The sequence below is a fragment of the Heterodontus francisci genome, chromosome 10 (assembly GCF_036365525.1).
Source record: "Heterodontus francisci isolate sHetFra1 chromosome 10, sHetFra1.hap1, whole genome shotgun sequence".
NCBI classification, from domain to species: domain Eukaryota; kingdom Metazoa; phylum Chordata; class Chondrichthyes; order Heterodontiformes; family Heterodontidae; genus Heterodontus; species Heterodontus francisci.
Genome location: NC_090380.1, coordinates 111,806,676 through 111,830,835, shown reverse-complemented (window position 1 = coordinate 111,830,835; position 24,160 = coordinate 111,806,676). Strand labels below are relative to the sequence as shown.

The window sequence follows — 24,160 nt, the reverse complement described above, 5'->3', positions numbered from 1 at the left end:
GCTTTTCTATGATGGCTAAAGTGAAGAACTTCACACTTCCCTACATTATACTCCATCTGCCATCTTGTTGCCCACTCCGTTAACCTGTCTATATCTCTTTGCAGCCTCTTCATGTCCTCCCCACAGCTTATCTTTCTGTTGCATGATCGCCTTAAGAATGATGTCCCTTTAAGAACTCAGTATGCTAATGAGCTAAGTACCAGGATGTAGTCATGTGGCTAGAAGTCATAGCCACTCTGCAACTGTAACACACTAGACAAAGGTTCTGTACATAGTTTGCTCTATATTGTGTCTACTAGTTTAGCTGTTAATAAACCTTGTGTTGCTTAAGGTAACACAAAGAACACATGACACTTTCCACCTACCTTTGTATCATCAGCAAACATAAATACATTACTCTCTGCCTCTTCATCTAAGTCACTGACATAGATTGTAGGTAGCTGAGACCCCAGCACTGATCTTTGCAACAGTCCACTATTCACTGCCTGCCAACTTGAAAATGCTCCATTTATGCCCACTCTTTGCTTCATGTCCATTAACCAATCCACTATTCATGCTAATATATTACCTTCAACTCCATGAGCTCTTATCTTGCCTATTAACCTTTTGTGTGACACCTTATCGAATGGCTTTTGGAAATATAGGTATACAACATCTATTGGTCCCCCTTTATCTACCCTACTAATTACGTCCTCAAAAAACTCTAATAAATTTGTCAAACTGGATTTCCCTTTAGTGAAACCATATTGACTTGTTCTAATCATACAGTCCTTTTCTAAGTGCATTGTTAAGACTTCCTTAATAATAGTTTCCAGCATTTCCCCAACAATTTATGTTAGGCTAACTGGCCTATAGTGCCAATGTTTTCTCTCTCCCTCCTTTCTTGAAAAGCGGTGTAACATTTGCCAACTTCCAATCTGATGGGACCGTACCCTGATCTAAGGAATTTTGGGAAATCATAGCTAAGCATCCACTATCTCTGCATCAGTTCCTTTTAGAACCCTAGGGTATAATGTGGCTATCGGGTCCCAGGGATTTGTTGGATTTCAATCCCCTTAAGTTTCTCTGCTGATATTAATTTCCTTAATTTCCTCACTTTTTTTAGCCCCTAGGTTATCGTCTGTTTCTGGTATGAAGCTTATGTCTTCTACTGTGATATTTGTTCCAAACTCCCTTATTGTCTATTTTCTAGCCTTTGTTTCCTCTGCCTTCCAAACATGCTTATTAACTTTCTGACTTCCATTTCCAACATTTCTTCTATCCCATCTGAATCTACTCTCAGGTTCTCATCTTGCTGCCAAGCTAGTTTAAACCCTCCCCAATAACACTAGCAAAACCCCCTGCAAGGATATTGGTCCCAGCCCTGTTGAGGTTCAACCCATCCGGCTTGTACAGGTCCCACCTCCCTCCGATATGGCCCCAATGCCTCAGGAATCTAAAGCTCCCACTCCTGCACCATCTCTCCAGCCACATATTCAACAGCTCTATTTTCCTATTTCTGTGCTCACTAGCACATGGCACTAGGAGTAATACGGACATTACAACCTTTGAGGTCCTACTTCTATCTCCCTAAACTCTGCCTTCAGTACCTCATCCCTCTCTCTGCCTATGTCATTGATACTATGTTCACCTTCCCCTCTCAGAATGTCCTGCTGCCGCTCGGTGACTTCCTTGACCCTGGCTCCAGAAAGGCCAGCATATAACTCTGGAGTCACGTCTCTGGCTGCAGAAGCGCCTGTCTGTTCCCCTCACCGTCTAATCCTAGACCACTATTGCTCTTCCACTATTCTTACACCCTTCCTGTGCAGCTGAGCGACCCATGGTGCCATGGACTTGGCTGTTCTGCACTCCCCAGAGGAACCGTCATTCTCACCAGTATTCAGAACTGAATACTAATTGGAGAGCGAGATGCACTCATGGGATCCCTGCCCTGCCTGCCTGGTCCTCCTTGTGCTTCTGGCAGTCACCTATTCCCTCTCTGCCTGCACATTTCACAGAATCACTGAATTTTTACAGCACAGAAGGAGGCCATTCAGTCCGTCGTGTCTGTGCTGGCTCTCCAAAAAGACCTATTTCCATACAAGTTTAACATAACTTCCTTGCTTTTGTAATCTTTACCCCTATTAATGAAGCCTAGGATCTGTATGCTCTATTAACCACTCTCTCAACCTGTCCTACCACCTGCAATGACTTATGCACATATAGACCCAGGTCCCTCTGCTCCTGCACCCCCTTTGGAATTGCACCCTTTATTTTATATTGTCTATTCGCGTCCTTCCTACGAAAATGTATCACTTCACACTTCTCTGCATTAAATTTCATTTGCCACTTGTCTGCCCAATCCACCAACTTGTCTATGTCCTTTAGAAGTTCTATACTATCCTCCTCAGAGTTCACAATGTTTCCAAGTTTCGTATCATCCACAAATTTTGAAATTGTTCCCTGTACGCCAAGATCTAGGTCATTAATATATATCAGGAATAGCAAGGGTCCTAACACTGACCCTTGGAGAACTCCACTACAAACCTTCCTCCAGCCTGAAAAACATCCATTAACAACTATTCTCTGTTTTCTGTCACTCAGCTAATTTTGTATCCATGTTTCTACCGTCCCTTTTATTCCATGAGCTATAACTTTTTTCACAAATCTGTTGTGTAGCACTTTATCAAATGCTTTTTGGAAGTCCTTGCATGCCACATTAACAACATCACCCTGATTAGCCTTCTCTGTTATCCCATCAAAAAACTCCTGCAAGTTAGTTAAATGAGTTGCCCTTCACAAGTCTGTGCTGGCTTTCCTTAATTAACCCGAATTTGCCCAAACCTGCGCAGTATCTTTTTCCTTGGTAAAGACAGATGCAAAGTATTCATTTAGTGCATCAGCCATGATCCAGAATGGTGGAGCAAGCTCGAAGGGCTGAATGGCCTACTCCTGCTTCTATGTTCCTATGTTGGATCCAATGTTTACTTGGAGGTCTAGATGTCAGTCAAGGCTAAGAGACTATAGACAAGACTAATAGTGGAGGGTCAAGAGAGGCAGTGGACAGACAGAACTGGCTATTGCTAGTGCACATGCAGAAGGTGCCCTCAGGACTGTGGATGATATCGCTCAGGGGCAGCTTCTAGATGAGGAAGAGAATTGGTGGCCAAGAATAGATCCTTGTAAGATTGCAGAAGTAACAGTGTGACGACTGGATGAGAAGCCATTACCAGAGACTCTCTAGCTATGATCAGAGTAAGAGTAGAGCCAAGTAAGGCCAACATCTGAGCTGGACAGTGGAGGAGAGGCTATTGGAGGAGGTCATGACATGGGAGCAGTAGTCACATCTTCAATGCACTGTACAGATTTTTCCTTTGGTAAAATTTTCATTAAGCAGCAATTTGTATGAACACAATTCTTTAATGTCCCATTAAATTATAAAATTCAGTAATTTAATAACAATTAATGTCAACATAGATTCCATTAAACAGATCTTTTGAAATACCTGCTGTGTGTCCAACACTGAGAGGTTTGATTTCCACTGGTAATGTTCTGTTTTAGCATATTCATATAAAATTTCTTTTTTTAAATTCATTTGTGGGATGTGGGCGTTGCTGGCTAGGCCAACATTTATTGCCCATCTCTAATTGCCCTTGACAAGGTGGTGGTGAGTTGCCTTCTTGGACTGCTGCAGTCCATGTGACATAGGTACACCCTCAGTGCCGTTAGGGAGGGAGTTCCAGGTTTATGACCTAGCAACAGTGAAGGAGTGGAGATACAGTTCCAAGTCAGGATGCTGTGTAATTTGGATGAGAACTTGCAGGTGATGATTTTCCCATGCTTCTGCTGCCCTTGTCCTTCTAGGTAGTAGAGGTCACGGGTGTGGAAGGTGTTGTTGAAGGAGCCTTGAGGAGTTGCTGCAATGCCTCCTGTAGATGGTACACACTGCTGCCACTGTGCGTTGGTGGTGGAGGGAGTGAATGTTTAAGGTGGTGGGTGGGGTGCTGGTCAAGCAGGCTGCTTTGTCCTAAATGGTATCACGCTTTTTGAGTGTTGTTGGAGCTACACTCATCCAGGCAAGTGGAGAGTCTTCTATCACACCCCTGACTTGTGCCTGTAGATGGTGCAGACTTCGGGGAGTCAGGAGGTGAGTTACTCACTGTAGAATTCCCAGACTCTGATCTGCTCTTGTAGCTGCAGCATTTAGCTGGGTAAATTTCTGTCGAATAGTAACTTCAAGGATGTTGATGGTGGAGGATTCAGCGATGGTAATGACATTGAATGTCAAGGAGAAATGATTAGATTCGCTCTTGTTGGAGATGGTCGTTGCCTGACCCTTGTATGGCGCAAATGTTACTTGTGCATTATTTTAACTCATGTGAAAGAAACAGGTTCAAGAACTGTAGCAAAATAGCACACAGGAGAAGTTTATCTGACTGCATTCACCAATGTTCTACCAGAGAAAATTAAACCCTTTGGTGTTAAAGCAAACTCTAAACTCAGCCACTACTTTCAAAGAGTGGCGTAAATAAGAAACTCTTGTATCCAATCCACAAATTCTGTAACACGCACATAAACCCCCGCACTGTTAGGAAGCCCACATCCATGTCCGAATGAAGTCACTCCAGCCAGAAACCACTGACTGTCTTGTTTACATACGAGAGGGCCTCCAGAATCTCCCTAAATAGAAACAATAAAGATTTAACAAAAATACATTTATATATTGCCTTGTTACATATCTCAATGAATTATTTTTGAAATGAGTTATGTTGGCAAAATTGGTAGCCATTTTTCAAACAGCTAGAACAGCAATTGTCAATCTGTTTTTGGTGGTGTTTTGGTAGCAGGAGGCATGTTGACCAGAATAGTGTGAAAGTTTTCTCCTCTTTGACTATAGAAAGCAGATCTTTAATGTCTACTTGAAGGACTCAGTTTGACATCTTATTCAAGGAGCCGAATCTCTGACAGTGTAGCACTACCTCGGTACTGGTGCCAGACCAGATTATGTGCTGAAGCCCTTGAACCTGCTGACTTTGAGCCAAGATTGTTGCCAACTGAGCCAGAAGATTAAGAAGTGAAGCTGGTATGTAAGGTTGGAGAGGTAGGGTCGAGTATGACCATGAGGAATTTGTAAACAAGGACTTGTTTTCGAGTAGGATGCAGATGTAGGAATTGTTTTGCATTTGAGCAGGTTTGAACCAGGGGTAATTTGGTTGAAAACACTGTACCACATTACAGTAGATATACTTTGAGGACATACTCAACTGAACTGGTAATTGTTACACCTGATATTTTGGAATAATCTTCTTTTGTATTTGTGCTGTTGGTACAAGAGTTTTACCTGGCACGTGTCCACGCCTCCTTCTTCATAACCAGCGCACATCATATTTCCTGTAATGTTATACTGTGGCAACTGCTGCTGACACTTTTCATTGGATACGAGAGGGATCGCTGCCTCTTGCAGGACACTTGCTGGTGGCCCTGGGTGGAAAGGGTGAGAGAAAGATCAAATGCAAATAATGGGGTTGGGGAGGGAAAGCAATCAAAAGTCTCCCTCAATTTATAGAATCACGACATGTTATAGCACAGGAACAAGCCCTATGGCTCATCAAGTGCTTCCCTCCATAGCATCCATCTAGTCTAATTTTCTCTCCTGAGTACTTCTTATAGCTTTTAATGTTCCTCTACTTCAAACATTTATCCAATTTCTTTTAAGAGCATTATGGGTGCTGCCTTAACAATAATTTGTGGAAGCGAATTCCATATTTTAACCACCTCCTGCACAGAGATTTTCTAAGTTCCCCTTTAATTATTGTTGCAATAGTTTAATATTTTTGCCCTTTCAACAGCAACTAGCATATATATATATATGTAAAATTTAGTGCCTCTGAAAGAAAGAATTTGCATATAAATGTCCACAAAAAGCAGGACAAATGCAATCTGGCCTATTACTGCCCCAATCAGTCTACTCTCGATCATCAGCAAAGTGATGGAAGACGTCATTGTCAGTGCTATCAAGCGTCACTTACTCAGCATTGACCTGCATACCGATCCTCAGTTTGGGTTCCACCAGGGCCTCTCAGCTCCTGACCTCATTACAGCATTGGTCCAAACATGGACAAAACAGCTGAAGTCAAGAGGTGAGGTGAGAGTGACTGCCCTTGATATCAAGGTAGCATTTGACTGAGCATGGCATCAAGGAGCCCTAGCAAAATTGAAGTCAATGGGAATCGGGGGAAAACTCTCGACTGGTTGGAGTCAGACCTAGCTCAAAGGAAGATGGTTGTGTTTGTTGGAGGTCAATCATCTCAGCCCCAGGACATCAGTGCAGCAGTTCCTCAGGGTAATGTCCGAGGCCCAAACAGCTTCAGCTGCTTCATCAATGACTTTCCCTCCATCATAAGGTCAGAAGTTGGGATGTTCGCTAATGAATGAACAATGATCGCAACTGCTCAGACACTGAAACAACCCATGCTTATATGCAGCAAGACCTGAACAACTTTCAGGCTTGGGCTGATAAGTGGCAAGTAATATTTGCGCCACACAAGTGCCAGGTAATGACCACCTCCAACAAGAGAGAATCTAACCATCTTCCCTTGACATTCAACAGCATTGCCATCGCTGAAACCCCAATCATCAACATCCTGGGGATCACCATTGACTAGAAACTGAACTGGACTAGCCATATAATACTGTGGCTCCAAAGCAGCTCAGAGGCTGGGAATTCTGCAGCAAGTAATGCACCTCCTGACTCCCCAAAGCCTGACCACCATCTACAAGGCACAAGTCAGGAGTTTGATGGAATACTCTCCACTTGCCTGGATGAGTGCAGTTCCAACAACACTCAAGAAGCTTGACACCATCCAGGAAAAAGCAACCTGTTGATCGATACCCTACCCACCAAGCTAAACATTCACTCTTTTACCACTGGTACAGAGTGGCAGCAGTGTGTACAATCTATAAGATGCACTGCAACAACTCGCCAAGCCTCCTGTAAACCTGCGACATCTAGCACCTAGAAGAACAAGGGAAGTAGAAGCATGGGAACACCACCATCTACAAGTTCCTCTCCATGTCACACATCATCCTAACTTGGAACTATATCGCCATTCCTTTACTGTCAAAAGCCTGAAACTCCCTTCCTAATAGCACTTTGGGTATATCTACACCAGATGGTCTGCAGCGGTTCAAGAAGGTGGCAACACCACCTTCTTAAGGGCAATTAGGGATGACAACAAATGTTGGCCTTGCCAGTGATGCTCACATCCCATGAAAGAATAAAAAAAATGCATAGTTAATATCTATATTTGCCTTAAATATAGAAATATGTATCCCAATATAACTGAGAGGTGTAAGAGCCAGTGGAAATAATCTATTGCCTTTAATGACTTGTATACCTGCTCCTCTACTCCATTTAAAATCTTGCCATTTAGGTGTATTTCCTTATCCTATTGTGAATTCTAAAATCTATTACATCACATATGTTTATGCTGAACAGCATCTGCCATCTACCTGCCCACCCTGTTCGCTTATCAATGTCCCTCTGCAGGTTCTTATACTCCTCATTACAATTTACTACTCCTCCAATTTGGAGTCATCAGCAAATCCTTGATATTAGTCCTTCACTTCTTAAATGCAGATCATGTATACATATAGTCAATAAGAATTATCCCAGTATAAATCTCACTCACCACATGTTTCTAGTCTGGTTGTATTCCCATTCCATATGACCTTTCCTTAATTCCATGTATCCTTAGATCTTGGCTATAAGTTTTTTATTTGATACTATATTAAATTGAAGATCCATATAAATCACATCCACAGCATTTTCTTAATCAGTTATCGTCATTATTTTTTAAAAGACTTCTAGAAGATTGACAAACATGATCAAACTAGCCTGATTAACCTGATTATTTAAATGCTGAATAATTTTGTCCAATGTGATAGACTGCAGTAATTTACCAACAGCTAATGTAAAGCTAACAGACTTTTGATTTCCTACCTCTCACACCATTAGGAACCCTACAGCTAGGGCAGCAGTGGCTATGTCCACAGTGCCTCTGGACTATTTAAAGTTTTAAAAGAAAATTAGAAGAGGTTTCTGCTCCTGATCATTATCCAGTAATCCTGTGGGAAATGGACAGAGTTAAATATCACATGAAGACAGAATTTGGACTCGCTATGATGGCTCCCACTGCCAAATAGTTTGCAGAAACTTTCTGTCTAAGTTCACAGATCAAGAAAGGCATTTTGGGTGAGGTGTTAGAGGTATTGGAGTGATCCCTTTGACCAGCGCAAGGATGCAAAGGGAGAAAACAAGTTGGAAAATTAAAAAATAACAACTACTTGCATTTACATAGCACCTTTAACATAATAACACATCCCAAGGGGCTTTACAGGAGCATTATAAAGCAAAATAGAGCCACATAAGGCAATATTATTGCGGATGGACAAAGGTTTGGCTAAAATGTTAGGTTTTAGGGGGCATTATTAAAGGAGGAAAGCGAGGTACAGAGGCGGGGAGGAGGCAATTCCAGAGCTTAGGACCTAGGCAGCTGAAAGCATGGTCACCAATGGTAGAGTGGAAACAAATCAGGGATGTTCAATAGGCTAGAAGTAGAATTATAACTTGGAAGGTTGTGGGGCTGGAGGAGATTACAGAGATGCTACAACTGTACAGGGCATTGGTGAGACAGCACCTAGACTACTGTGTACAGTTTTGCTCTCCTTACTTAAGGAGGGATATACTTTCATTGGAGGCAGCTCAGAGAAGGTTCACTAGGTTGATTGCTGGAATGAAGGGGTTGTCTTATGAGGAAAGTTTGAGCAGGTTGGGCCTATACGCATTGGAGTTTAGAAGAATGAGAGGTGATCTTATTGAAACATAAGATCCTGAGGGTGTTTGACAGAGTAGTTATTGAGAGGATGTTTCCCCTCAGGGGGGAATCTAGAACTAGAGGGTAGAGTTTCAGAATAAAGGTTCTCCTTTTTAAGATGGAGATGAGGAGGAAGTTCTTCTATCACAGGGTGGTTAATATTTGGAATTCTGTACCCCAGAGAGCAGTGAAGGCTGGGTCATTGAATATATTCAAGGCTGAGTTAGACAGATTTTGATCTACAAGGGAGTCAAGTGTTATGAGGGCCAGGCAGGAAAGTGGAGTTAATTCTAATCAGATTAGATCAGCCATGATCTTATTGAATGGCACAGCAAGCTCGAGGGGTCAAATGACCTTCTCCTGCTCCTATTTCTTATGTTCTTATGTTAAGGAGGCAGGAATGGATCCACAATTGTGTTGCCAACCCTCCAGGATCGTCCTGGAGTCTTCTAGACCCGGCTGCGAGAAAAACTGGGTGAGAAATCATAGGGGCGTTGAAAAAACAAGTGTATATTTTTTCTTTTTCTTCGTGTTCTAGTTTATTAGTTCTAAAAGTACTGGCGATGAGGGGAAAGTGGTTATTTGACTCGGAGGGGAGGCTGGAGGAAGGAGGTCATGTGATGAAACCTCCAGGAAGGCATCCAATTGGAGTAGGGTTGCCAACTCTGTTTGGACATAGGCCTAGAGGTTTGATCACATGACCTGCTGTCTACTTCTGCCCTGCCCCCACACACCTGTCATTGGTTGCCAGACATATCCATCCTCACAATGCATCATTTTCCCACACCAATCGGAAAGTGAACAGACTCTTCCTCTCCCCATTGCATGATTGTTGGTCAAACAGACTTTTTCCCCCATGTCTGATGTTTTTGTAACTTGTAAATTAAAGTGTTCAAAGAAGATTTAAAAAATCTAATTTTTTAATGTTCCAATGATTTTTTTTTTCTCCAGGGTGTTGCTTGCAGCTGTGTCCTGGAAATTAGTCTTTAATTCCCGGAACTTACACAATTCCAAAGAGTTGGCAATGCTAAACTAGAAATTAGTATTCCTCAATGGTAAACTCCCAACTTAGGCCTCTCTGCCCAGGCACCCACTCTGCTTCGCACTGTTAGCAAGTCCTGCCGAGCTTACCATTTTCTACCAGTGCACCCCAACCAGCAATGTAGCATCTCATTCCCGGCAAGAACTGTTGCTTTCTGTCTGGGAGGCAGACGGGTTGGACAAACTCTGAAAAATAAACACGCACAACCTGTTAGCAACCATACACTGCTCTCCCAAACTGATGTGGCACATTTGCCAGCACTTGATTAATTGAGCAACAGCGAGGAGTCAGAATGACTCCTTAACAGTTGTGAGAAGCTGAACTGAGTGTCGAAATTTTCTAAACTACTCTTGTACAGACAGTTGCACTACATGTTGTGACAGCGGACGTGCTAATTGCTAATGCAGTCAGTTGCTACTGTCTAATTCGACAGTCACCACATCTCCAAGGAACCTCTGACATTTCTTCAACTAGCATATGTATTTTTTGTTGTTGCTTGAATTATATTCTGCACCATCCCTCTAACTTGGTGACAAACAAGTTTTCAAGTCTGTGCTGTAGTCTATGGACCAGTTAATATGTTTTGATAGTATTGATTGTTGAATAAATATTAGCTCAAGACATCAGGGAGAACATCACTTTTTATCTTCGAAATAATAGTGGAATATTTTTTTATCTCCACCAGAGTGGGCAGACAGGGTCTTGGTACAATGTTCCATCCTGAAGTTGCATCTACAACAGTGCAGCACTCTCTCAGTACTGCACTGGGAGTGATAGATGCTTGGGGTTTGATCCAATGACCTGCTACCTCTGAGGTGAGAATGCAAATGCTGAGCCAAGGCAGACATGTCAGGTTATTGAATTGGGACAGCAGTAACATAGTGTATTCTCTGTATTGCTCTATTCAGGGGTCCAATCAGGTCGCTGAGCACTGCACCATTATGGTTGTGTTACTGGGCTAATAGTCAGGCGGGCTAAGCTAATGATCTGGGGATATGAGTTCAAATCTCACTGTGGTAGCTGGGAAATTTAAATAAAGTTAATTAAAAAGTTCTGAAATGAAAAAGCTTGCATCCATAATGCTGACCATGTAACTATTGGAGTTTTGTTGTTCACTAATGCCCTTTAGGGAAGGAAATCTGTCATCCTTCTCTGGTCTGGCCTACAGGTGACCCACAACAAGGTGATTGACTCTTAACCACCCTCTGAAATGGCCTAGCAAGCCACTCAGTTGTATTCAAGAAGGCAGGTCTCCAGCATCTTCTCAAGTGCAATTAGCAATGGGCAATAAATGCTGGTCTTGCCAGTAACTCGCACATCTCATGAATGAATAAGTTAAAGAGCAGAATCCATGCAAAACTAATTGCCCTCCACACCATTCCAAGTAAATGTTCTGTCACCTGTGACTGAGAGGAGGTAGAATGGTTGAAATGCAGCAGATATACCTGTGTAATTCACTGCTGACTCCAGATGCATCAAGGCGATGTCACTGTCTTTAGTCCGCTTGTTGTAATGAGGATTCATCAAGATGCGATCGATCGGTTGGCTTTGTGTCTGTGGGTAGGTAAGATTCAGTTGTGTGTACAGACCCAGCACTGCTGTCCAGTGTGAGGGTTTGAGGTTTCTCCTGGAGATGAGGAAGTGATCACAAGTCAACTCTTTATTACAATGTCTCCTGCTCTTTAGGCCTCTCCCATGACCAATTCTGCACTCAAACCTCTTACTTGAGACCTGTCATTATAACAAGCTCTGTTACTGACCCCTCATTAATAAACACCTTGTACTTTTCTAATCTAATTGCAAAGACGCATATATTTGTTGGAGTACAGTTCAGGACGGGAATGATCCTGTTCCCTTCAGAGAGGTGTGAAGAATCAATCACGCAGAAAGAAAAGAAGAACTTGCATCTGGGGTTTAAACCCACAACCCTCGAACTTAGATGTGAGAGTGTAACCACTGAGCCAAGGCTGACATGCAAGGTTATCAAGTTGGGACAGAAGCAATGTAGTGCTCCCCCTGTACTATGCCAGTCAGGTACAAGGCAGAATCAAATCAAAGCTCAGGACATCCCAAAGCACTTTATAGCAAATGAACTACTTTTGTAGTGTATTCACTGTTGTAGTGCAGGGAAACATAGCAGCTAATATGCACACAGCAAGATCTCACATCCAACAAGCAGACAACGACCAGATAATTTTAGTAATGTTGGTTGAGGAATAATTATTAGCCAGGACACCAGGGAGAACTCTCCTGTTCTTCTTCAAAATAGTGCCCTGGGATATTTCACATCAACCTGAAAGGACAAACAGGACACCTCTGGCAATGAAGCACTGGAGTGTTGGCCTAGATTTTGTGCTTTAATCTCCGGAGTGGGGCTTGAACGAATAACTATTGACTCAGAAGGTGAGACTGCTGCCCACAGCAGTGCTGAACTGTCAGAGGTGCCATCTTTCAGATGAGATGTTATATCAAGGTCCCATCTTCCTTCTCAGGTGCATATAGCTTTTAGTGATGTTGGCTGAAGGATAAATATTGTCTTGGACATTCTGGCCTTGCAAACACCAGCCAGATTAGGTCCCCTTCCTTACTTATCTGTACCACTCATTTCCGTGGAACAGTCAGCAGTGCTTTCTGCTGTAGCACGACTCCAGATTAGCAGTCACTTCCTTTGAAACTGATCCACTCCAAGATGAAGCTAAACAGTGGAGCAATTCAGAATACTGGCAGCAGTGTGTACCATCTACAAGATGCACTGCAGCAACTCATCAGGGCTCCTTTGACGGCACCTTCCAAACCCGCAACCTCTATCTTCTAGAAGGACAAGGGCAGCAGATGTATGGGAACACCACCATCTGCAAGTTCCCCTCCAAGCCACACACCATCCTGACTTGGAACTATATCGCCGTTCCTTCACTGTTGCTGGGTCAAAATTCTGGAACTCCCCTCCTAACTGCACTGTGGGTGTACCTACCTCACATGGACTGCAGCGGTTCAAGAAGGCAGCTCACCACCACCTTGTCAAGGGCAATTTGGGATGGGCAATAAAGTCTGGCCTTGTCAGCGGTGCCCACATCCCATGAAAGAAAAAATAAAGGAAGGGGATTATTGCCTCTTTATTGGACATGCTATATGTTCAAATCCATATTTTTTGCAAGCACAGATGACGGGTGGTTGTGCGAACACTTTAAACAGAAAGGACCCCCTATTATCCTTCTTTAAGATAGGACTAACAGGGTTAAGTTATGAGGACAGGTTGCATCGACTGAATTGTATTCCCTTGAGCATAGAACATTAAGGTGTGTTCTAATCGAGGTGTTTAAAATGATTAAAGGATTTGATCGGATAGATAGAGGGAAACTATTTCCCCTGCTGGGGGAGTTTAGAACAAGGGGCATTACCTTAAAATTAGAGCTAGGACATTCAGAGGTGATATCAGGAAGCACTTCTTCACAGAAAGGGTAGTGGGAATTCAGAACTCTCTCCCCCTAAAAGCTATGGAGGCTGGGGTTAGTTTACAATTTCAAAACTGAGATTGATAGATTTTTGTTAGGTAAAGGCATTAAGGATTACAGAACTAAGACTGGAGTTAAGGTACAGATCAGGCATTGAATGATGAAACAGGGCTGAATAGCCTCTTCCTAAACCTATGTTCGTAAGCCAGTGGTTACTACTCTCTTTATTGTGCTTGAAGTTTTCTGTAATTCCTTCTCATTGATATTGTGCATCAAGCCTTTGATAAGTTTCCTCAAGAATCCATGGATATGAGAGAATGATAAAATGAATCCTGAAGTAATTGTGGAAAAGAAAGCACAACAAGAGTTACCCATATACACAGTGAGCTGCTGAAACAAGCCACTGTTCATTGACTAGTGTAGCTCCACACACATAACGACCACCAAAATAAAGAGATACGATCCAGGGCCAAGTGCCGTCAATTGCATCGTTACCACCTACAATCTTTCCAACATCCTTTGGTGCAAGCAGACTCTTCCCACATGCTGAAAGGCAGGAAGCATAGAATCATAAAATCATACTATCAAAGCATCACAGAATCTTACACCATCATGTTAGTGCCAGCTCTTTGATACAACTAACCAATCAGTCCCACTCCCCTGCTCTTTCTCCACTGCCCTGCAATTGTGTTCTCCTTCATGCATTTATCCCAGTTGAAAGTTACTACTGAATCTGCTTCCACTGCCCTTCCAGGCACTGCATTCTTGATCGGAACAATTTGCTTTGTAAAAGACTTTCAACTCATCTCCCCGCTGGTTCTTTTGCCAATTACATTAAAGCTGTCTCCTCTGGTTGCCTTCCCTCCTGTCAGTGGAATGAGTTTCTCCCTATTTGTTTCTATCAAAATGTCTCACAATTTTGAACACCTCTACGAAATCTCTCTTTCTCCTTTTCTGCTATAAGGAGAACAGTCTCTGCTTCTCCAGCCTCTCCATATAACTGAGGTCCTGAATCCTTGGTGCAGTCTAGCAAACCTCCTCTGCACCCTCTCCGAAGGAGTGATTATTTTTTTACAAAGTGAAAGATCGGTGCTGAGAATTGGAATATTTTGTAGTTCAAACACTTAGGGCAGAATCTTATCAGGTCAGCAAAAGTGGCTTTGAAGGCAGGAGTGTGGAGAAATTTTTGAAAGTTGCACATTGGGTGAGTTCCCCGCTGCGCTCCCGCCTTCGTGCGATCTTGCTGGAAGCTGGCTGCCTCTGCCAAGCTCTTACGATCAGCTTGTGAAGAGGAAAATCTGCCTTAGTAATTTTAGTGCTAATTATTACAGAGCTATGTGTGCATTGTGGGCCCTAGTCCTTTAAGAAATTAGGTTCTTTAGGCACATTAAATGGTTACACCAAAGTTGATGTGCTTCCTCCTTCCAATTATATTTTTTATGAATTAGTTGTTCGCCGTTAGTGTCAGATGTTTAGTGTCAGCCTTGGCTCAGTAGTAGCTCTAACATGTCTGATTCAGAAGGTTGTATGTTTAAGTCCCACTCCAGACACTTGAGCACATCATCTAAGCTGACGCTCCCGAGCAGTACTGAGGGAGACGTCATCGTTTGAGTGAGACATTGAACCAAGGCCTCATCTATTCAGGTGGATGATTGGAAGAAGAACAGATGAGTTCTCCCTGGTATCCTGTCAATATTAATCCCTCAACCAACATCACTAAAGCAGATTTTCTGGTCATTTATCTCATTGTTGTGGGCCCTTGATGTGCGCAATTTAGCTGCTGTGTTTCCTACATTACAACAGTAACTATCCCCAAAAAGTACTTCGTTGTCTGTACTATGTTTTGGGACATCCTGAGTTTGTGAAAGGTATAAATGCAAGATCATTCCTTTTTTTCCTTTCTTTTGTTCTTTCATTCTTTCACCCTGCCTTGTTGCACAGAAGAGAGGGAGCACAGGAAATACACAGAGACATTAACTGCCTCAGCCCATCTGCTAGTGAAACCTTCATCTATGATTTTATCACCTCCAGACTTAACTGTTCCAAAGCACACCTGTCCCGTTTCCTATCTTCCATCCTCCATAAACTTCAGCTCACCTAAAGCTCTGAATCACACCAAGACTCATTCACCCAACAGTTGACCTACATTGACCTCCATTTGCAGCAATGCCTCAAATTTAAATTCTTATTCTTGTGTTCAAATCCCTCCATGGCCTCACCCCTCCCTATGTCTGTAACCTCCGCCAGTCCTACAACCCTTCCAAAAAGCCATTTTCCTCTAATCTGGCTTCTCGTAAAGCCTTGATTTCTTTTGCCTCTACATTGGTAACTGTGCCTTGAACTGCCTAGGCCCTTAGCTCTGGAATTCCCATTCTAAACCTGTCTGCCTCGCTACCTCACTCTATTCTGTAGCGTTCTAAAAATTGCGTTGTGCATCTTGTTCACTTGAGGCTTCTATACACACAAATGCCAGAAGAGGGGCTGGAAAGTGAAAGTAAAAAGAATAAAGAAGAATCCATTGTTCTTAACAGCATGCAGGCTCATATCTTTTACTAAACTCGGCTTAATCTTACTTCAAACCCAAGAACACCACAATGGCAATGAGGTAAATAGAAAACAGATGGTGAAAAACAGGAAACATTGCTTCCAGGTATGAAACCTTTGAAAGGTTTTTGTCTCCTTTCTGCAGTCAGCATTTTAAGTTGGAAACTATGTTAGACATACACAGGAACCTTGTACAGTGCATACACACACACTGATCTCTCCAAAATAACCATCCAATCAAAAAAAAACTAATCTTGGATCATTGCAGAGAAGTTTTCTCTGAAAGGAACGCGATCCCACATCCCTGATCATGCATTATCACTGCATTGCTGTTCAATATGGTGTTGTCTATGCCCAACCAACCACCATTTCATGTACATTCAAAGCCATCATCTGTATTCCCATGTTGGCAAAAGTGGCTGTGAGGTTTCGAAGGTGCAATGGCAGGTTTTGCAATCACAGATGACAAAAAGAAAAAGGCCTTGCTTCTACAATACAGAGGTGAAGAATTGGAAGATATCTTTGAGATACTTATGCCTGAGCAAAATGACTACAACTCAGTAAAAAATGCGCTGACAACCTACTTAACCTCTAAGAAAAATACCATACATGAAACTATTGTCTTCGGATGTACTAAGCAAGAAGCAAACAAGACAATTGACCAATATTGCATGTGATTGAGGCAACTAGCAAACAAATGTGGCTTCCGCGATGTTGAACACATCGAATGGGAAATCAAACCACAGATAATCAAAGGTTGTCTCTCTCGTCAACTATGCCGAAAAGCACTTGAGAAAGATAGACAACTGCCAGAGCTGCTGGAGTTAGCAAAATGACTACTGTTCTCAGAGTCCAGAGCTACTGAAGTTGAGCCTGCTAACAGTAGATACCACACTCCAAGTTCAAGTCCTGTGAGCACTATTCATTGCTCACATGCCAGGAAACCACTTGCAAAGCACCAAACAGAGTTGTGGCTTGTCTAAAGAATGTTTCCACTGTGGCAGTGCTTACCTACACCAGACAGAGTGTCCTGCTACTGGTAAACAGTGTAAAGCTTGTAGAAAACCCAACCACTTTGCTTATGTTTATCGCTCATCAGCAAAATCAACTACTCAGACTAATAACTACAAAGGGGTGCCACAGAAAAAGGCGAGAGAATGTAACTAACGTAGTGGCGGATGACCCAAAACATACTTTAGTCCTCTGTCTCAGACACAGCAAACAGCCATATGTGACTGTAATCACTGGCTGCTTGGACATGGATGTTGTCATAGACACAGGAGCATCTGTCAATGTCATGGGAAACAAAACATTCAACAAACTTGAGGATTTTCCCATTCTCTGCAAACCAGGGAATATGAAAATTTTCCCTTACAACAGTGCCAAACTGCTGAAAATTCTAAGAACATTTGAAAGGCCAGTCTCATTCAAAGACAGTAGAACAAATACTCTATATGTCACAGTCCTGTAGCTTTTTTGGAATATGCAGTTTGCCTTTAAGGCTTGCAAGGGATCAGTATTGGTTTAAGAGCCGGCAAGCCTTAGGAGTTACAGGAAGGTACATTTTCGTTGCCTTTTGGAGACTGCGATTCAAAGGGTGCATTCTCGATACCATGGAAACAGCCACTGGGAGTCAGCCTGATGCGATACATTTGTTAAAATTCAGTTTTGAACCGGCAGTTGAGGACAGTTTGTGCTAACAGAACACACTGACACAGAGGACACAGACAGCTGTGGTGTCAGCACTGAAAAAGAGCTCTCAATCACTTAAACTGAGGGAAATAGGATTTTTGTCTATTTAATTATTATCTCTCGAAATTCTAAATAGTCAAGCCAAGACAGAGATCTCAGGTAATTTAAATTGAAGAAAGGGAAGTTAGACTGTGACAATCTTTTTTCCCTCAAAAAACTCTAAAATCAGATTGATTCTGTTGAAAGTGTTGGCAAGTTGTTAATTGTTGAAATTCGCTGGAATAATAGCCGAACATCTGGAATTGGTAGAAGAAAATGACAATGGTAATACAGATGAGGGGCAATACGAGGAACAAGAAAGCAAATACGAAAGACATGAAGGTAGTAGGTCCGAGAGTAATGCAGTGGTATTGGCTAGGATTCAGTTAGAAATTAGAAAACTTGAACTTCAGAGAGTGAGTGAAAGAGAAGAGAGGGAATTTAGGTTAAAAGAGATGGAACTAAGACAAAGGGGTAGTCTTAAATCCAGGGAAAATTTGGGTCAGGAAGAATCTGAATTGAGATCAAGACACAGTGAGAAGTTGTTTAAATTTATACAGGCTCTTCCTAGGTTCAAGGAAAGGGACATAGAGGCATTTTTCATATCTTTTGAAAAAATAGCCAAACAAATGAAATAGCCGAAAGAAAGCTGGACACTGCTCATGCAGGGCAGGCTGGTAGGCAGAGCTCATGAAGCTTATGCCATACTTTCTGAAGAGGCTTCTGCAGATTATGAGATGGCAAAAAAGGCGATTCTCACTGCATATGAGTTAGTCCCTGAAGCTTACCTTCAGAAGTTTGGGAACTTACAGAGATTGACTGGGCAGACATATTTAGAATTTGAGAGGGTGAAGCAAATGAATTTTGACCGTTGGATGCGGACATTAAAGGCAGAAACCACATATGAGAACCTTCGAGAATGAATTCTCTTAGAAGAGTTTAAAAACGCCATTCCTTCAGTAGTGAGAACTCATATAGATAACCTGAAAGTTTTGAAAGCTAGGCAAGCAGCAGAGATTGCTGATGATTTTGAGTTTGTGAATAAGCCAACCTATTTTGTCCATCACACCCATAAACCCGAGAAAGATAGAAATTGGGAGAGTGAAAGGAACACAAGTAGCCAGGGACAAGAAGGAACAGCTGGGAATGCCCCAGGATCACCTCCTCTGGTCAGAAAGGAAGGTGCTGAGGGTAGAAGTAAGCTTCGCAAGCCAAAGTGTTATCATTGCAACAAAACGGATCATCTTCATTCAGAGTGCTGGAAATTGCGGGATAAACCCATAGGACTTGTTGGGGTACACAGAGTTAGTGCAGAGGAAAAGACTGACTGAGAGTACAGCAGACCAGGGTATAGCTTTAACAACAGCTGTGAATGTGAAACCAGATACTAAAACTAAGAGGAGTGTAGAGGTTAAGAATAAAATACCTGAGAGTTATAATGATTTTTTGTTAAAGGGGAGAGTAACTCCGTATCCTGTAAGTGAGGCAGCAAAACCTATCATTATACTCAGGGACACAGGAGCAACTCAAACACTCTTGCTGGGGAAAGATATGAGGTTTCCACCAGAGAGCGCCTTGAATGCTAAAGTTTTAGTAAATGGAATTGGCGGGGTGTGTAATCCCATACCTTTGTATAAAGTACGCCTAGACAGTGAATTAATAACTGGGATAGTAACTGTAGGTGTTGTCCACAGTTTTCCAGTAAAGGGAATTGATCTACTCCTAGGAAATGATTTGGCAGGATCAAAAATATCATTTTCTCCTATGGTTACAGAGGAACCATGTGCAATTAAGGAAACAGAGCAATTACTGGAGCAAGTTCCGGGAATATTTCTTGCGTGTGTAGTTACCCGAGCAATGGCTAAACAGGATCCATTGTTGGAGGTAAAAGGGGCACCACAAACAGATAATCAGGCATCTGAAACCTTATTTGGGGATTTAGATAATCCAAATGAGCTGTTTAACAGATCATCTATCATTGCAGCACAGCAAGCTGATCCAGAGATCAACTAAATATCACAGACGGCTCTGTCAGAAGCTGAGGTGAAAGGAGTTCCGGAAGGCTATTATATGGCAAACAGGGTTTTGAGGAGGAACTGGAAACCGTCTCATAGACTAGCTGACGAAGACTGGACAGTTGTTGTACAGATAGTGGTACCACCTAAATATCGCCAAGGATTATTAAGGTTAGCAAACGACATTCCTTTTTCAGAACATAGGGGAATACGGAAGACCAAATCACACAGGTGTAAACATTACTGGCCAGATCTTACAAAGGGTGTGAGACAATTTTGCAGGGCATGCCACACCTGTCAAACAGTGGGAAAACCACAAACTACCATAAACCAGGGGATGAGGCATTAGTGTTGTTACTGTCACCGGGAGAACCAGTGAAAGCATGGTTCAGTGGCCCATATAGAGTGATCAAAAGAGTGGGTATGGTAGATTACTTGATTGACACCCCTGATCACCGGATGAAGAACGGGTTGTGTCACATTAATATGTTCAAACCGTATTACCGCAGGGAGGAGGATAAGCCAGTACAGGTATGTCAGGTAATTGTAACTGTGGAGAAGGAAAAGGATAGTGAGGATGAGGCAGAAGTAGGCCGAGGAAATTCTCAGATTGAACCTCCAATTATCCCATTAGCGAATGCAGAATGGAGAGGCAAATCAAACAATAGGCTTTTACACTCAGAGGCAAAACAGCATGAAGTCCTAACCAGGGTTTCAAAAAGTTTGTAGGGATAAGCCAGGATGTACATCCTTGGCCACACATGATGTGTTTTTTAAAAATTCATTCCATGGGTTGTGGGCGTCGCTGGCCAGACCAGCATTTATTGCCCATCCCTAATTGCCCTTGAGAAGGTGGTGGTGAGCTGCCTTCTTGAACCGCTGCAGTCCATGTGGGGCAGGTACACCCACAGTGCTGTTAGGAAGGGAGTTCCAGGGTTTTGACCCAGCAACAGTGAAGGAATGGCAATATAGTTCCAAGTCAGGATGGTGTGTGACTTGGAGGGGAACTTGCAGATGGTGGTGTTCCCATGTATTTGCTGCTCTTGTCCTTCTAGTTGGTAGAGGTCGCGGGTTTGGAAGATGCTGTCTAAGGAGCTTTGGTGCATCTTGTAGATGGTACACACTGCTGCCACTGTGCGTCAGTGGTGGAGGGAGTGAATGTTTGTAGATGGGGTGCCAATCAAGTAGATTGCTTTGTCCTGGATGGTGTCGAGCTTCTTGAGTGTTGTTGGAGCTGCACCCATCGAGGCAAGTGGAGAGTATTCCATCACACTCCTGACTTGTGATTTGTAGATGGTGGACAGGCTTTGGGGAGTCAGGAGGTGAGTTACTCGCAGCAGGATTCCTATCCTCTGACCTGCTCTTGTTGTCACGATATTTATATGGCTACTCCAGTTCAGTTTCTGGTCGATGGTAGCCCCTAGGATGTTGATAGTCGGGGATTCAGTGATTGTAATGCCATTGAATGTCAAGGGGAGATGGTTAGATTCTCTCTTGTTGGAGATAGTCATTGCCTGGCACTTGTGTGGCACGAATGTTACTTGCCACTTATCAGCCCAAGCCTGGATATTGTCCAGGTCTTGCTGCATTTCTACACAGACTGCTTCAGTATCTGAGGAGTCATGAATGGTGCTGAACATTGTGCAATCATCAGTGAACATCCCCACTTCTGACCTTATGATTGAAGAAAGGTCATTGATGAAGCAGCTGCAGATGATTGGGCCTAGGACACTACGCTGAGAACACCTGCAGTGATGTCCTGGATCTGAGATGATTAACCTCCAACAACCACAACCATGTTACTTTACGCTAGGTATGACTCCAACCATCAGAGGGTTTTCCCCCTGATTCCCATTGTCTTCAGTTTTGTGAGGGCTCCTTGATGCCATACTCGGTCAAATGCTGCCTTGATGTCAAGGGCAGTCACTCTCACCTCACCTCTTGAGTTCAGCTCTTTTGTCCATGTTTGAACCAAGGCTGTAATGAGGTCAGGAGCTGAGTGGCCCTGGCAGAACCCAAACTGAGCGTCACTGAGCAGGTTATTGCTAAGCAAGTGCCGCTTTTTGGCAATGTTGATGACACCTTCCATCACTTTACTGATGTTGAGAGTCAGCTGATGGGGTGGTAATTGGCCGGGTTGGACTTGTCCTGCTTGTTGTGTACAGGACATACCTGGGCAATTTTCCACATTGCAGGGTAGATGCCAGTGTTGTACCTGTACTGGAACAGCTTGGCTAGGAGCGCAGCAAGTTCTGGAGCACAGGTTTTCAGTGCCGGAATATTGTCAGGGCCCATAGCCTTTGCAGCATCCAGTGCCTTCAGTCGTTTCTTGATATCACGTGGAGTGAATCGAATTGGCTGAAGTCTGGCATCTGTGATGCTGGGGACTTCAGGATGAGGCCGAGATGGATGATCAACTCGGCACTTCTGCCTGAAGATTGTTGCAAATGCTTCAGCCTTATCTTTTGCACTGATGTGCTGGCCTCCCCCATCTATGAGGATGGGGATATTTGTGGAGCCACCTCCTCCAGTTAGTTGTTTAATTGTCCACCACCATTCACGACTGGATGTGGCAGGACTGCAGAGCTCAGGTCTGATTTACCTGGTTTACCAGGATGTTGCCTGGTGTGAAGGGCATTAACTATGAGGAGAGGTTGGATAAACTCAGACTGTTTTCACTGGAACGACGGAGGTGGAGGGGCGACATGATAGAGGTTTACAAAGTTATGAGTGGCATAGACAGAGTGGATAGTCAGAAGCTTTTTCCCAGGGTGGAAGAGTCAGTTACTAGGGGACATAGGTTTAAGATGCGAGGGGCAAAGTTTAGAGGGGATGTGCGAGGCAAGTTCTTTACACAGAGGGTGGTGAGTGCCAGGAACTTGCTGCGGGGGGAGGTGGTGGAAGCAGGTACGATAGCGACGTTTAAGAGGCATCTTGACAAATACATGAATAAGATGGGAATAGAGGGATATGGTCCCCGGAAGTGCAGAAGGTTTTAATTTAGACAAGCATCAAGATCGGCGCAGGCTTGGAGGGCCGAATGGCCTGCTCCTGTGCTGTACTGTTCTTTGTTCTTTGATCCGTTGGTTATGGGATTGCTTAGCTCTGTCTATCGCATGCTGCTGACACAGTTTGACATGCAGATAGTCCTGTGTTGTACCTTCACCAGGTTGACACCTCATTTTGAGGTATGCCTGGTGCTGCTCCTGGCATGCTCTCCTGCACTCTTCATTGAACCAGGGTTGGTCTCCTGGCTTGATGGTAATGGTAGAGTGGGGGATATGCCGGGCCATGAAGTTACAGATTGTGGTTGAGTACAATTCTGCTGCTGCTGTTGGCCCACAGTGCCTCATGGATGCCCAATTCTGCATTGCTAGATCTGTTCAACATCTATCCCATTTAGCACTATGGTAGTGCCACACAACACGATGGAGGGTATCCTCAATGTGAAGCGGGACCTCATCTCCACAAGGACTGTGCGGTGGTCACTCCTACCAATACTGTCATGGACAGATGCATCTGCGGCAGGGGGATTGGTGAGGACAAGGTTAAGTATGTTCTTCCCTCTTGTTGGTTCCCTCACCACCTGCCGCATACCCAGTCTAGCAGATATGTCCATTAAGACTCAGCCAGCTCGGTCAGTAGTGGTGCTACCGAGCCACTCTTGGTGATGGACATTGAAGTCCCCCACCCAGCGTATATTCTGTGCCCTTGCCACCCTCAGTGCTTCCTCCAAGTACTGTTCAACATGGAGGAGTACTGACTCATCAACTGAGGGAGGGCGGTAGGTGGTAATCAGCAGGAGGTTTCCTTGTCCATGTTTGATCTGATGCCATGAGACTTCATGGGGTCCGGAGTCGATGTTGAGGACTCCCAGGGCAACTGCCTCCCTACTCTAGACCACTGTCCCGCCGGTGGGACAGGACATACCCAGGGATGGTGATGGCAGAGTCTGGGACATTGTCTGTCAGTATGATTCCGTGAGTATGACTATGTCAGGCTGTTGCTTGACTAGTCTGTGGGACAGCTCTCCCACCTTTGGCACAAGCCCCCAGATGTTAGGAAGGAGGACTTTGCAGGGTCGACAGGGCTGGGTTTGCCGTTGTTTTTTCTGGTGCCTAGGTCGATGCCGGGTGGTCCGTCCAGTTTCATTGCTTTTTATTGACTTCGTAGTGGTTAGATACAACTAAGTGGCTTGCTAGGTCATTTCAGAGGGCATGTAAGAGTCAACCACATTGCTGTGGGTCTGGAGTCACATGTGGGCCAGACCAGGTAAGGACAGCAGATTTCCTGCTAAAGGACATGAAGAACAAAGAACAGTACAGCACAGGAGCAGGCCATTCGGCCCTCCAAGCCTGCGCCGATCTTGATGCCTGTCTAAATTAAAACCTTCTGCACCTCCGGGGACCGTATCCCTCTATTCCCATCTTATTCATGTATTTGTCAAGATGCCTCGAAAACGTCGCTATCATACCTGCTTCCACCACCTCCCCCGGCAGCAATTTCCAGGCACTCACTACC

At 43.6% G+C, this 24,160-nt stretch overlaps 1 protein-coding gene across 1 annotated transcript in view; it reads right to left on the bottom strand.

The window, feature by feature from the left end:
• Positions 1-4,491: 4,491 nt before the first annotated feature.
• tmprss15 (transmembrane serine protease 15) overlaps positions 4,492-24,160 on the bottom strand; it is a 111,095-nt gene continuing 91,426 nt past the window's right edge. Inside the window, exons 22-26 of the mRNA XM_068040023.1 lie at positions 13,721-13,895; positions 11,343-11,524; positions 9,987-10,082; positions 5,321-5,460; positions 4,492-4,659 (exon numbers count right to left, since the gene is read on the bottom strand). Of these exons, the coding sequence (XP_067896124.1) occupies positions 4,492-4,659; positions 5,321-5,460; positions 9,987-10,082; positions 11,343-11,524; positions 13,721-13,895 (761 nt within the window). The remainder of the gene's footprint in view (positions 4,660-5,320; positions 5,461-9,986; positions 10,083-11,342; positions 11,525-13,720; positions 13,896-24,160) is intronic.